Source organism: Ambystoma mexicanum, chromosome 6p, assembly GCF_040938575.1.
Source record: "Ambystoma mexicanum isolate Mex_15411 chromosome 6p, UKY_AmexF1_1, whole genome shotgun sequence".
In the NCBI taxonomy this organism is placed as follows: domain Eukaryota; kingdom Metazoa; phylum Chordata; class Amphibia; order Caudata; family Ambystomatidae; genus Ambystoma; species Ambystoma mexicanum.
The window spans coordinates 1,060,731,826-1,060,747,209 of record NC_090935.1 but is presented as its reverse complement, the minus strand read 5'-3'; the positions used below and the strand labels follow the sequence as shown (position 1 = coordinate 1,060,747,209).

The 15,384-nt window shown below is 44.0% G+C and overlaps 1 protein-coding gene across 1 annotated transcript in view; it reads right to left on the bottom strand.

Moving 5' to 3' along the window:
- LOC138510183 (hippocampus abundant transcript-like protein 1) overlaps nucleotides 1-15,384 on the bottom strand; it is a 1,300,033-nt gene that overhangs the window by 480,581 nt on the left and 804,068 nt on the right. Inside the window, exon 8 of the mRNA XM_069625669.1 lies at nucleotides 7,114-7,185. Within this exon, the coding sequence (XP_069481770.1) occupies nucleotides 7,114-7,185 (72 nt within the window). The remainder of the gene's footprint in view (nucleotides 1-7,113; nucleotides 7,186-15,384) is intronic.

Here is a 15,384-nt window from a genome sequence, read left to right as displayed (position 1 = left end):
CCCAAGCATCTGACGTAATAGCCTGCCATTCCGTCAGATGTTGAGTTAGCCTGCCCCCTACTGGTGTCTTGTGAGGAGAGTCCTCAGAGTGATTTAGAGGCGGATGATGCAGGTGCCAAGGGTAAAGAGGTACCTGCTGCTGCTGCGGCTTTTGTATTTTTACCCAGTCTACCTCGGGTGAATCTTTTTTGACCTATTTGAACCGAATGTCCTCTGCCTTTTCCGAATGTGGAATAAAAGCGAAAGGACTTACCTCTCCATGAGGTTCCTGAGGGGCAATATGGCGTTTGGCGGATTGCAGCACCCAGGGATTTTGCTGCTGCTTTGGATGTCTAACTTTTCTAGGCTGTCATCCGCCTTCTTACCAAACAAAGAAGAGCCGTCAAAGGGCATATTTAAAAGTCTGGCTTGTACATCTGGAGCAAACCCAGACTTTCGCAACCACGCAAATCTGCGGGTTGGAGTACTTGCCGCCATGGCCCTACTGATGCCGTCAGCAGAATCAATGCCAGTTTGAAGGCATTCGCACATTGCGTCTTTACCATCCTTAATGATGTTTAGAAACGCTTCCCTTTCTTCTCCCTCTGGGAGGCAGTCAGCCGCTGATGAAGCACACTCCCAAAGTGTATGGCTGAACCTTGCAAGCATACAAGTAGCGTTAATAGATTTCAACGCCATGCTACATGCAGAAAAAACTTTCTTAGCCATAGAGTCGTAGCTTTTCTAATCCCTGTCCTGTGGAACAGTAGGGTATGCCGATCTACTGCCTGATGCAGTTGCTGCTTGGACAACCAGACTCTCTGGAGTTGGATGTTTAGACAAAAATTCAGGGTCAGTAGTAGATACCCTATTTTTGGCTGATAACTTCTTGTTAACCGCCGGGATAACCTCAGGAATTTCCCAATATTTTTCTTTGTAATGCAGCATGAAATGGAACCACAGGATCCTCCTGTGGGCCTTTGACTAAGATGTCTGTAAGGTCATCCTGTTGGAATGCAGGTGAAGGTGTAGACCAACCCATGAATTCTATAATTCTTGCCATTAAAATTCTGTAAGGGGTCTAAGCATATTCCCCTGGGTCTGGTTTGGCAAATTCTATCTCTGGGGAAGTATCTAACCCACTTGCCTCATGTAAGGATTCTCTAAGGTCCTTCAACCTATTTTCCTCAAAGGTAAATTCCTCTGGTTCTGGTGTTGCAGATCTCTGCAACCCAAAGGGTCTTTCTTGATCTGAATCCTCCCCTTCTTCATAGATTGAAGACAAAGGTCTGAAATTATCAGACCTTGGAAATGGCTTAAATCCCATTTCCAGAGCAGAAGGGGCTAAATTTGTCATAATTGGTTGGGAAAACGTCGACTGTGTCAATGCGAACGTTAAAGGCTTCGAAAACACCGAAAAAGGCGTTGAGAAGATTGGAAGTGGCCTCGAAGAACTCGAGAGGATCGGGATCCTACTTGAGGGTGTCGATGACCTCGAAGTCATGTTAGAGGCTCTGGGTATGACCACTGGCTGTGAGGTAGTGACGGGCGTGAGTTTGTTCTTTTTCGGCGTCGAAGACGGCGTCAATTCGATCGACCTATGCGTCGATGAGCCCTTCGATAATGGCGTCGATGGCGCAGATTTATGCGTCGAAGGGACCTTCGACGCTGGCGTTGATGGCACAGTGCCTTTTCTCGAGGGTTCGTGACGCACTCGAGTAGTTTCTTTCGCCGGGTGCAACGACTCGCAGCGTTTAGATTTTTTGGGTCTTTCAAAGACTACCTTGTAAATGTATGTATATATCCTTGCTCTATGTATATATATTATGTAATATGTAACTGCCTTCTGTAACTTTCACTGTAACCCTTCCAAACATGCGCCCTGATGCTCACGGGCAGGATGCGCAATATAAATAAATACAAATAAATACCTAGGGTAACACCCATGGCTGTCTTCGAGGGGGTTGAGGCCGCTTTCTCGAAGACGCTAAGCATCCTTTTACGGAATTCCTCCCACTCAGCCTGAGAGCTATGTTTTGTGGGGCAAGTGACTTTTTCCGGAGAAACAGAAGAACACGAGGAAGGGGATCTTCGACGTCTCTGACTTGAATGCTTGGATCTCGAAGCGTGGTGGGAACTGCTTCGAGACCTAGACCGAGAATGTTTCCTGTGTTGGCGAGGAGACAAATGTCTCGACTCTGCCAATGAAACTTTTGAAGGAGTTTTAACTGTCTTACCTCTCTCAAGCTTCCCCTTACGCTCCTTCAAAGCTTTCGCCGTCATGGACATGCAGTCCTCGCACTCCGAACATTGGTGTTCCGATCCCAGGCACCACAAACAGATCCTGTGAGGATCTGTCAACGACATTTTCTTTCCACAGTCTCGAAATTTTTTGAAGCCGTACCGTGGAGTCGTCGGTTCGGATGAGGAAGCCATCGAGTAAGAGTTGGTTTATTCTCGAGGAATAATGAAGAATATATTCTCTGACTAACGAACTGAGCAACGCGATTCCAAGGCCCACGAAGCGCAGAAAAAGGGAACTGAGCAACGGACGCTGCGCGAGTCTATTTATACGCATGATGACGTTGGCGCCGAATCGGAGGCTGTCGAGGGACATCGGCTAGAGGGACATCGACGCGCAGCACCCTCTACTGAAAAAAAAATTCCGAGGCCAGCAAGCTGGAGATGATCTATCAAGATAAGGAATACGTGGGAGGACACAATCCCTTCGAAATATACATACTTTCAAATTTAGAAGGCCTTTTTTTAATTTTCAAAAGTGCATTTCTCTTATGTAGAAAATACGGGACTGCTAATTATGCAAATGCAGCATTTTTTAAACAGCAACGCAAAGAGAGTTACAAACCATCTTCATTGTGGCAGTTCTTGGCAAGAGAGTTAACTAAGTCTGCCCCAAGTCAGGGTCTGGGACCTTCAAACTGAAAGACTAAAAGTGCTGAACTGTAATACCAAAGTAAAAAAGAGGCCAAGGGAAGGGGAGGCATTCCCCCTAGAGACATTGAACTGTGCAACAAAGTGTTAACAAAGACCAGGGGAAGGGAGTAATTCCCCCGGGGTTATGTTATTGAACTCTAAAACCAAGATACCAGGAGAACGGAGTCATTCCCATGGTAACCAAAGTGATAAAAAAACTTTGGATACGGAGTGTTAAAAGATAGGCAGTTTCACTGACAAGGAAAAGTACTTGAACTTTGCCTTTTTTGGTTGAAAGACAATTTTGACTCAGGGAAGGAAGCCATTCCCCTAAGAAGAAGCCAACACGTGGATACAAACATGTTTCCCCAGTCCAGAAGAAGGGAGTAATTATTCTGGACCAAGAAGGTCTACTTTATCTCTAGTTTAGTTTTAAGTGTAAGGGACAGTGGTGGCAGGCTGCCAGCTGGCCTCCCACTGGAGTGCATGTGAGGGGGGCTGACGTCCTGGCTGGTTCAATCCTACTTCGGGGCCTGCATGCCGCCTTAGGAGCTACGACAATGGCGGCCTTCTCTGAAAGCCTTGGCACGACTTCTGTAGTCCTCCTGGGTCGTGGAACGGGAGGGCGGGTGGTACGAGGATGATCCCCAGCCGAAACCCTTCGATGACCTACTGGATTTCCCTCCTGAGGCACGAAAGGAAGGACAATGCTGCTGGAGCGTGCCAAGGGCACGGGCCGTCTCTGTGTCGGTCTTGATGGCTTGCAACAATTCGTTGTTGGTCTTCCCAAAGAGACTGTCCCTGTCGAAAGGCATGTCCTGAACTTCCTGCTGAAAGTTGGTGGCTTTCAACCACCAAGACAACAGAGGCAGACACCGTTCCCCATCTGTTGGAAGCCCGTGCCCGCGATGTCCTGGACCACGGCGATAGCATAGTCCAATGCCGCCTTTCCCTCCTGGAGGATCTCCAGCGCCTCGACCCGTTTGACATCGGGGAGAAATTCCAGCAGCGGGGCCATTTTATACAACAGCTCCCTGTTGAATCTGGCCAGGATATGATACGATATATGATATGATATGATATGGCATTTGTAACGCACCTATACACAAGTGTTTCAAGGCGTGACGAGGCAGGGAGGGGGGGAACAAGGGGAAGACAGACAACAATCCTACTAGGTCAGGTGTCATTCAGATCGCGCAAGTGCATGGGTGGAGGGAAAGGGAAAAGTGCAAGGGGAAAGGGAGGGGGAAAAGTGCAGTACAGGGTAAGTAGAACAACAAATAAATACTAGGGCCAGCTGGTGGCAAGTGCAAGGTAAGTGCAGATAAGTGCTTGGAAGGGGGCTGTAGGGATACAGAGACAGTCCCGCAGTGAAGGGGTTGCCAGGGAGGCAGTGCAAGTGGAGAGTGGCTGGGCCAAGGATCGAGATCGGTGAGAGTGGCCCAGTTGCTGATTCAGTGCAGTTTCAGTCAAGAATTTAGCAAGGGAGAGTGGTAGAGAAAGCAGAAGCAAAGAGGAAGGTTTTGAGGTGCTTCCGGAACCGGAGATGGTTCTCCTCAAGGTTCAAAAGTGCATTCACTGCCTTGACCGTCATTGCCGCCGAGTATATCACCTCTCTACCCACAGCATCCAACTTCTTCCCCTTGCTGTCCGGAGGAACAGAGGGTGAGGATGAGGGATTCAAAGATTTCTTCCTCGCAGCCACCGAAACCACTGAGGTTGGCGAGGGCTGTGACCGCAGGCACTTGGGTGCAGACTCCGGAACCCGGTACTTCATCTCTAGCCTTTCTCTTTTCAACGGGGCTGAGGCGGGGTTCCTCATCAGCACCAGACCCTCATCCCAAACATAGTCCAGTAGGGGCACTGCCAGAATGGTCTTCCTCTTGGCCTCCCGGCGTTGATAAAGGAAACCTTCCTTCTTGGTCTCTTCTGCATCAGCTGGAAGAGCTCAGACGCACGTGCGACCATGGTGTGGAACGATCCCACTTCGTCCGGGGGAGAAGCCCTCGGGCGGCAGGGAAACAACGCCATCATCATCATCCGTGTCCGTTGTCACGTGTCCGTCCCCATATCCCAAGAGGGGGAGGGCATGTGCAGCAGTTGATAAGGTGGCATAGGGTGCCGCTTTCTCTTCTTTTCCAGCAGAGGCCCTGGGGGTTGGCACAGGGTGTGCCATCGACATCTTCTTGATCCCCGACACCAGCATGTGGAAGTTAGAAGGATGTCCAGCGATACGTCCCTGGGAGGTGTCGGGTGCAAGTTGGTAGGCTTGCTGGGCCTAGCGCCAATGGTTTCATCGTCTTCAGCATTCCTGTCATTGTCGTCGTCCCCCTTCAGCGTTTCCATCGTTATCACCCTCCCTGGCGTTTCTGCCGTCGTTGTTCCCCACTTCCTCCAGGACCGTGTGAACAGACAAGAAGTCCTCTTCATTCGAAGAAGAAATATCCGTGCCATGGAGCATGGTAGAGGCATCCACCCCATCCCTTTTTTTTGCGTCCTGAGGGGTTGGCCTCGGGCTCAGGGCTGGCATCCTCTTCTCTGGTGTTTTCTCCACTGGTTTGTCTGAATCCTCCCGCCTGGGAGGAAGGGCCACCTTGGGCGCCGTCAGTGTTTCCTGGACCAGTTCAGCCCCTTTCGCATTCGAGAGGGCGGATGCCACCAGCACAATCGTTGAGGATGACTTCGCCTGGACCACATGGGCCTTCAAGGGCAGGTCAGACACCTTACCCTGCGCCTTGGTCTTATCTGGCTTTTCCTGCAGCTTCCCCATGTTAGCCAATTTCCTCTTTGAGGAGTGATGACTTGAGATGGAGGCAGAGGGTGAAGATGAGAGTGCCCTGTGCGTCGCGGGAACCGCTTGTGCGGCGACCCCGACGGAAAAGGACTTGCGGTGCTTGGCCTTGTCTTGGGCCCCCAAGAATGGAGCACCCTCAAAGGACTTATAAGCCTGCTCCTTGAAATGGCCGGTCCTGGGTGAGGTATGCCCCTGTTTGCCACACGGGCTAGAGGCCTTGGCGTTGAGCCACGCGCCCATCTACTGTGCCGATCCTTGACGGTGCACTTGGTGAAACCAAGGCAGATCTCACAATACGCTTCCTTGTGATCCCGGTGGAGACAGTGCAGGCACTGGGAGTGTTTGTCCTCCACAAACCCAATCTGCACTTGGAGCAGGGTTTGAAGAGAGAACCTCCGTCATTTTCCTCCGACATGGGCCGGCATGCAGTGTAGGCCAAATGGCCTTCTGGATCTTCGATGAAACTCTCAACGATTCTTGCCCTTGAGGGGCGTTGAAAGACGCCGACAACGGATCCCTGTTTGCCGGTCAAGGAAACAAAGAGCACACAGGCTCTATTTGACAAAAATAGAAAAACTTTTAACGAAAAAAGTGTGAACAAACATAGAAAAGCTCTCCGAGCAAAACACGAGGACTCCCAACACTTGAATGTGTGGTAAAAATCTGAAGATGGCTGCCAGAGGAGGGGCTTAGGAAGAGGGCAGTCATTGGCTGGGGGCAGTATGACCCAGAGCTCAGTGATTGGTTTATAAGAGAAAGACAGTTTCTAAGTGAAAGAAAAACTGTTTTTTCTTTTACCGAGGATTCCCGGCCTGACGACTGGGAATATTCATGAACATGTAAATCCATGCCAGACCCCATGCTGGAGAGCTGTCTAATTCTGTGAAATGCTGGAGGGCACATAAAATGTGAGGTATGCTTTCATATATGGACTTCTGTAACACTTTAATGTCCACAGCTTAATTTATGTGATTGATAATGATGGACTTAGTACAGAAGAACATTGATAAGCAGATCTAGAAAATAAAGTTGTGTCATTGTGAAATTCCAGAATGCACATTATCTGCAACATATCCAATACATTTCATTTTTGATCTAAGTGATATGGTAATCTTTATTGTTCACCCTGTGAATATGATGCACCTGGTGAGATATGCAAAATAATATTATGATGCCAGGGTGTATTGATTGTATGTGTAGCATTTATATTTTGTATATTTGCATATACGGAGTATTTTACTGTTCCAAAATGAGGCTTGACTGAAAACTATTGTGTAACACATCTATAATTAAATGCATTATGAGAACCCTAAAGCGTTGGGATAGCACACATCTCACATGCCTCATACTGTATTCAATTTATATTAAAGTGATCCATCCAAAATTATTAAAAAAAAGACACTTACCTGTGCTAATATGGAAAGAATTCCTATCACAGCTATGAATGCAGCTATAGTAGTAGGATTAAAACCAATGACCTGCAAATATAAAAGATGTGGAGAAAAGTGTCAACTAGGCATTGCAATACATTATTTTCGTCTCATTTTTACTTCAAAACACAGACTTTGACTTAACAGGTGCTGCAAACCTTTTCCTAAACCATTTTAATGATATTTGCTGAAAGTTATTTTCTTAACAACTGACTGCCTAATTCGAGACAGCAATGAAATCTCCATGGTGCCCCAAGAAGCTCTTCAACAGGTAACATAAGCATTCAATTGGGATGCTGCATTTTTGCCAATTATTTGTTAATGATTTGCATTTAAGGTATGTTACGGAAAATGCAAAGCGTTAACATTAAAACATTTACTTTAAAAGCATATATGAGTTTGTGGGGAAAGGTGTAGTAGATGCGTGTGGGGGAGGAACTTGTGGTACTCTGTGAGAAGACCCCATGTATGCAGGGTCTTTAATGGACACATGTCTATGCTCTTTCAGTCTTGGGCCAATGAAACTCATGTTTACATACAGATTTCAGGAACAGAGGAAGAGTGTAGCTGCCAACAGGAATGCCTCGAAGCCCGAGAATGAATGAGGGAAAACATCCTCCAGTTAAATGAAAACAAGACAGAGGTTGCCCTGTCCGACATTCATCAGCCCTCAGAGACAAGAGTTCCACCTTCTCTCTTGGGACAAGAATAACCACTTGCAAATATGTCAAGAGTTCTCTTTGACCCAAAGATGGAGATGTCCATGTAAGTTAACACAGTTGTAAGTAACTGCTTTCTTAAGCTTAGGAAACTGCAGATGATCACACCCTTCTCTCTCAATCCCAAAGCATTGGTTGTCCGGAGTGTGGGGGCTAATTCCCAGTCACACCTAGGCTAACACTGTGTAAACTGGTCTCCCAAAGTTCCTAATTCCCAAGCTGCAGAGAACTTCGAATCTGGCTATCTATCTGGTGTGTGGTTTGGGAAAATACGGCTATGTTTCTGTAGTCAGAGGGGCCCTGCATTGGCTTACAGTGGATAAACTAATCCTCTTCAAAATCACCTACTTGGCATTTAAATGCCAATTGGGGCTGGTCCCCAATATGGAGTAGAAAAAAAGAAAAATGCACACCATCTCATACTCTAAAAAGAAGTAACCCAATTTCTTGTAGACTGGCCAAAATTCAATCTTTCATCTACAGGAAAATACTGGTGGCACGCCATATCCTACAGGGCCAAGATTCCTAAGGACAAAATCTACTAGTGATAGCTCAAGAGACACGCACACATCAACTTCTGCACAGACTCACTCTGAAAAACTCAAATGCTCAATTTGCCCATGGTTTCAGGAAGATAAAGAGAAGAATGTACAGGATCTGCTAACTGACAGATGCTTCGTTTGGTGATATGAAGGCTAAAAATCCAAGACACCATACAAACGGGAAGGAGCCTCAGTCCGCTGAGTGAAAGAGGCAGAGCCAGAAACACAAAACGGCAAGGAATGCAGCCTATAAAGAAACTCTGACCAATCACAGGTTCATTGTTCAGGCTTTATCTGCAACCCATCATCCCAAGACCAGCCCAGGGCAGGGTGGGGCTGGGGGAGGAGCGGGGCAGGGGGAGGAGTATGATAGCAGTACAGAGCAACCAGGTAGTGTAGCCCGAGTGGAGATCAGGATAAGGAGTGTGATGGAGGAAAAGAGCATCCTTTGGAGGTGGCTGTAGTAGAGGAGCTGGAGGAGAGTATTTAAAACACACCAAAAGTGTAATCCCACTGCTTTTGAATTTAGCCACACTAGAACCGCATTGACTTGGTTCACACTGCTTCTGATTTTAGCAACACTAGAACTGTACTAACTTGATTACCACTGTTTTTTTTTTAACTTCGCCACACTAGAAGTGGACGGATTTAGTTAACGCTGCTTTTGAATCTAGCCACAATAGAATCTATACCAACTTGGTCCCACTGCTTTGAATTTTAGCCACACTAAAATGGTAATGATTTTGTTAACACTTCTACTGATTTAGTTGTTAAGACTTAGTCTAGATGTGCGCCTCTACAATCCATACACCAGGACCAAAGAAATCCCAGGACAATATATATATTTTTTTAAAAAATGTTTTTAGTTTGTCTTTCAAACCTTTCATTTTATTTACTTATTTTGAATCGTTTCATTTCGCCATCTTTTCCACATGATTTACATAGACCCTTCTAATTTGAAGGTTCTTTTCTTCCTTTGTCGTTTCTTAGCCCATCTGCGACTGTTCCATGATGTTATTCCAGAATGAGACCAGAGCATAAATCAGTTTTTTTCATTTCCGCTAGGATTGAAGCCCATCTGCCTTCAGGTGTGCGTTTTGCTTGGTTCTGCATAAACCATCCTACAGAAAGATTTCTTTTCTCACTTAGAGCTGGGCAGATCATTATTATGTGGTGTAGAGTCTCTATTGTAGCGTCCTCTCCGCAGAATCTGCAGAATTTCTCTTGTTCTGTTATTATATTCCATGCCGCCAAATTTTCTTGTGTAAGGTGTTCAGTCTCATCCTCATAAAAGTGTCTCTGATTTTCCTTGCTGGGAAGTATTTTAAGTATTCCGGTAATTTATTGATTGGTCTGATATCAGTTGTGCTCAAGATATCCATAGCGTATTTGGACCTAGCCTCATTTGTCTTTATCGAATCATTTTCTATCAATCTTCTTTTTGCTCTCTGTGGTCTGTTTATGAGCTGGTCTCTGGATAATCCTTCGTCTTCGCATTTAGCTTTGATGCATTTTTTCCACAATTCCAAAGGTTGAGTTGTCATCTCGCTTTGCTTGTCTTGTAGAATTTCTATCGGTGGTGGAAAGTTCTCACTTGTTATCTTTCTGTATAGATCTAATTGCTTCCAGATAACAAGAGATTGCAGTGATTGTAGAGCTAGTTCTGCTCTAATACGTGGCATAGGAAATGATGCGGGTAGATTTAAAACTTTCCACCAGAACAAGCCTTCGCTTTGTTGCCATACATTTTTGTCTATGTTCAGCAATGATTCTGTGCCATATGAGAGTATGGCCATCACTTTCTGTTTGTAAAACATTGTTATTGGTGTCATCGAGAATTTTCCATACATCGCATGCCTTACCTTTGCCTGGCGTGCTAAGGCTCGCGTTTTGTCCTTGAGGAGTGCTATTGTTTCTGCTTCTGATGCCGATTGATTTAGCCATATGCCAAGGTATTTTACATTATTCACTTCCTCTATTTTTTCTTTTCCAATATAGTAGGCATATTTTGATCCTTTCTTGTTATGTTGTTTCTTCAGCGTCATAATTTTAGTTTTCTTCACATTTATTATCAATTGGTTTTTGTCCATATATGACTGTATGTTGTCTAGAGCAATTTGCAGGCCCCTAGGTGTTTTAGCAAGTACAACAATGTCATCCGCATACATGATGCAAGTTGTTATTGTACCATTCAATTTTGGTGGATTGATCCGGGGCGTGTAGATGCATCCTTCTAAGTCCGCTGTGTAGAGGTGAAAGAGGGTAGCGGCTAGAGGGCATCCTTGCTTTAATCCTTTGTTTGTTTTTATCTCACTGGAGAGTGTACCTTCTTTACTCATTCTTATCTTAATAGATGTATTCTGGTATAGTAGCTTAATTGGTTCCAAGATGTTATTCGGACATTCCCAATCGCTGAGCTTTTTCCAGAGTAGGTTTCTGTTCACTGTGTCGAATGCGACTTTTAGGTCTATGAATCCCGCATATATTTGTGTCTTTGATTGTATGGCTTGATGCTTTAGCAGGTTCAGGATGAACAGGTTGATGTTGGTTCCTATGTTCTTAACAAATCCTGTCTGCCTCTTAGCATATTTTGTTTTCTTTCGTTGCCCAGTTGTTCAAATTCCTCAGTAGAATTTTTGCAAATACTTTTCCCAGAGGGTCTAGTAATGCCAGTGGGCGATAATTGCAGGGTTGTTCCACAGGGCCACTTTTGTATATTGGTATGATCATGGCCTGCTGCCATGTTTCAGGTATGTTTTTGGTTGTCTGTATAAGACTGAATATGCTGTTGCATATAGAGCTCCAGGCTTTCAGATTTTTTTGGATTATCATATTGGTCAAACCGTCGGGTCCCGGGGCTCTTGACGTATTTAAAGCTTTTATTGCTTCATGGATATCATCCATATCCCACCCGAGCTGCCATGTAGTATTCTTTGCCCATTGTCTTTTCTCCATATAGTTCCCTGAAGTATTTTATCCAGCTTGATTCTGGTACGTTTGCTATCATGGCATCTTGGATCCGAGGCAGTGCGTTGAGTAGAGACCATAGCTGTTTCGTGTTCCGGTTACTCAAAGCGTGCAGCATTTCCTCAGCGTCGACTTGGAGCATCATTGCCTTGTTGTTTTTCATCCAATTTTTGCCCATTTGATTTCTGATGCCATATCCTTTGTATTCTCTTTCTTTATTTGCTTTAATGTGTGTCTCAGATCTTTCTTTTTTTGTTCAATTTTCGAGTTATATGCATGTTGGTGGATCTGTACAGTTGTTAGGGTTCCTTTTGTCTTTCATATATGGGAGGAGGAGCAAACCATAGTTCATTTTTTTCCTGGTCTTCCAAGTTTGATTTTGTCATAACGTCTGGGAGCTTGTTCACATTCCGATTACTGATCCTTAATCTGCTCATTCCTTCGTTTATTTCCATTATCGGTAGACAGGTAGCTTTCTTCGTGGGCACAATATTCAACCATCTTTTCAGCATGTAATGGTCACTGTGTGGGTTTTTGAGATTGGTGGAATATGTTATCTCTTTGTGTATCTCTTGTGACATATAGATGTAATCTATGTAATAAATTTCATTTATTAGATCGCCTTCTCTGTTGAACAGATGTAAATTTAGGTTGCCACAAATGATGAATTCTGTTCTTGGGTCTTCAGTCTTTGCTTGGTCAATTGTTGAAAATACACTATCTATAAAGAATTCTTCTTTTATTGCACTGGGATTCCAATATACATTTATAATACACCAGATAACGTTTTTATCCGCGCTTCTGTTGGTATTAGGTACGTATTGGGCATTGTTAAAGTTTATTGTAGTGGCCTGAATCCAGGGAAGAATGTTTTCTGACTTGATTATTTCGATGTTTGCCATGCATTTTAGCATGGTCAGTGGTCCTGCTGATGGACGGCCCTCTTCCCTATGTATCGCAGGGTTCATCAATGTTGTAAATCCGTCACATATAGGTTGTTCTTTTATCCAGGATTCTTGTATGCAAACTATGTCACAGTTGTTTAATGTTTCTCCTGTATCTCTAAACAAATGCTTGTGTCCACGTGTGTTCCATGAGCATATCGAGATCATGTCCTTCATTTGGTTCTTTCGTTGTCATCTTTGGTCATAGGGGCATTTATAGTTGCTCACATCTGAATCGTTGTATTGTCTCCATATTCCTTTTTCTCTCCTTGATTCCTGCCACTTTCGCTGCATTTCTTCGCTTATGCTGTTATCTTGGATCTTACTCCTTGTCTGAGTCTCTTTGTGTGTGTTATAGATTTCATTTCCGTTATTCCATTCGTCACTCTTCTGCGGCATCCTTGATTGGCTGTCAACTTTCATCTGTTTTCCAGCTTTGGGCTCTTTGGATTCTGGTTGTGCTATGTCAAAGCCCAGTTGTTTTAGAGTCTTCTCATTCTGGATCATCTTTGTTAATGTTTTTTCATTTGCAAATTCAATCCATACTTAATCCGTTGTTGACTCGTCAAGGAATTCAATGGTATGGATGTCTCTGGTTGATACTTCCTTCATATCGGGTATCACATGCATCAGTCTTAGTATGTTAGTGCGATTCAGAATCAAATTGTTGTTTTGTTTCGTTGTTCTTTGCAGTTTTATCTTATGCTGTGGACTTTTGGCTTTTTTGTATGGGTCGATGAATGTGGGCAGTTGTATTTTTGTTTCTACTTTTCTCTCTGGAGAGCCTCGCACTCGCTTCTCTTTCTCCTTTGCTCAAAGGGTGTTTCATATTCGTTTGAACTGCTTATTTCATCATATATATCATCCTCCTCTGTTGCACTGGATTCTTTATCAAGATCTTCTTGCGTTATATCATTCATTTTGTCATTTGATATGTCGTCCAATGTGAAATCGTATAGTTTTGAATCATTCATGTCTTTTTCATCGTAGTTATCTAGAGTGATCAAGGACTCTTGGGTCATTTGAATTTGTGCTTCTTCTGAGAGATCTACAATTTCATCTTCATGCACGGACATCTCCATCAGTTCTTCCATTAGTTTTTCTTCGCTATTGGGTTCAAAGTTTGGTTGTTCTTTTTCCTTCCTCATGATATCATTCTTCTTTGTTTGTGGCAGCTTTGGGTTAGGTGCTTTCTTTGTGTATTTTCCCTCGTCATCTGTACCGGGAAGTTTTAGGTTTCTCAGGAATGCGCGCGAACCTATTTGTCTTTTGTTTTTGCCATGTATCTTTTTTTTTTGGTCATCTTCTCCAGTATTCTTTTTGCTTCCTTTGCAGAAGATATCATAGGTTTCTGGTTTCTGCACATTTTTTGCAGAGGATTCTGCTGCCGAGCTCGAGGGCTCAGTCAGGTCGATCAAATTTCCTTCATGATTACTCTGCTGGGTATTTTTTGCGCCCTTTTCCAAATCTTCTTCGGGGGTTGTATTTGCAGTTTGTTCTTGCTCATTGTTATTTGACGTGTTTTTTTGTTCTTTTGTGCCTTCATTCCTGGGTTGCTTTTTCGAAGAGTTTCTTTTGGTCATCATCATGATCAGTGCATGCGTTAGGTCATGTTTTTCAGCGCGTTTGCTCCTTGCGATGTCGATTAACCGTGCTTGCCATATCTGACTGGCATTCGCTTCTGTGTCTAACCATTCTTGCAATTTCTTCATATATGTATCTTGGTGTGTTTGTTTCGAATGTATTAATGCTAGTAAGGTCGCTTGATCTTTTATTGTCTCTGTGAGTGATTCTTGTAGTTTCATCTATGGGATTAATGATTGTGTTGTTGTCGTAATAAGCTTATTTTGAAGGTCCAGCATTGATGTAGGTATTGAGGCCATATCATGATTATGTCCCTTCTCACATCCGCAAATATTAGGCGTGGATGATTCTTCTGGGTTGAATGATATGTTTTTTTTTTTAATGGATTCCTTCGTAAACGGGCTGCCTCTGATCTGATGTTCTTTATATTCTCTTTCTCTTCTTTTCCTTCCTTCTTGTGTTTCTTGGCCACTATAGATCCTCGCAGTTGTTGGAATGTGCTGCTGCTCATAGCCAAAGATCTCTTTCCTTTTTTCATGGCTCCTCATAAGATTTTCAATTTCCGCTATGTCCAGCGATAAACGTGCTGCTTTCGGATGTGTTAGTTGATTTTCTTTATTCAGCGTCATTTGCGATTGTCTTCTTCTCTCATACAATGATTGCCATTTTCTTCTTGCTTTTTTCGCTTTCTGTTGTGTTAATTCCTCTTCTTCCTTACTTTGTTCTAACAGATGTTTAGATTTTTCTTTTCCATCTTTCTGCCCATCAATTACAGCTTTTGTTTTCCTTTCTTGTGTGTCATTTTCTCTGTCCATTTGGACTTCATTATTTGTTGTTATGCAGTTGTTTTGTTCCGCTGTTGTTGAGGACACGTCTTTGTCGTCCAGTTTTTTACTTTTGATCGCTATTTCTTGTCTTTGCTCAATTTGCTCCTGGTTACCCTCTGTATTGTTTGAATTTTGTGCTTTATGTTGGATAGTTCCTGGGGTTGAGGTGGTATTTGCCTTTAGGGCCATGACGATTCTCTCTTGCATGGGCATTATTCTTGTTGCTACGTTTCCTGCTGGTGAATTTTCACTAGAATTCCTACCATTAGTGTAGGATGGGGTTCTTTGTTTCAAGTCTTTGTTTTTGGCTTCCTTGTCTGTGTTGCAAATGTCCACCGTTAGATTTTCACTTGTTTCTCCAAGGAGTTTGCCCTGTTTTTTTGTTGCCTTATTCTTCATGTTGGGGGTGGCCGAGCTCTTTGTTTGCAATCTGGTTTGTGGGGGGGTCATTTCCTAGGCTTTTGGCTGCCAGGGAGTGCCGCGTTCAGCGTTGTATAAATTGCTGCTTATGAGATGGTGGATCAGAGGCGGAGGGGCCCTCAAACTCCTCCTGTTTTCAGTCCTAAACAACAGTTTTCTAATGATATGTTTACGGGCACTTTTGTTGATACCGTGGATCAAAGGCTATATCTGCCCGCAGTCTCCAGGTGTAAATAATCTTGAG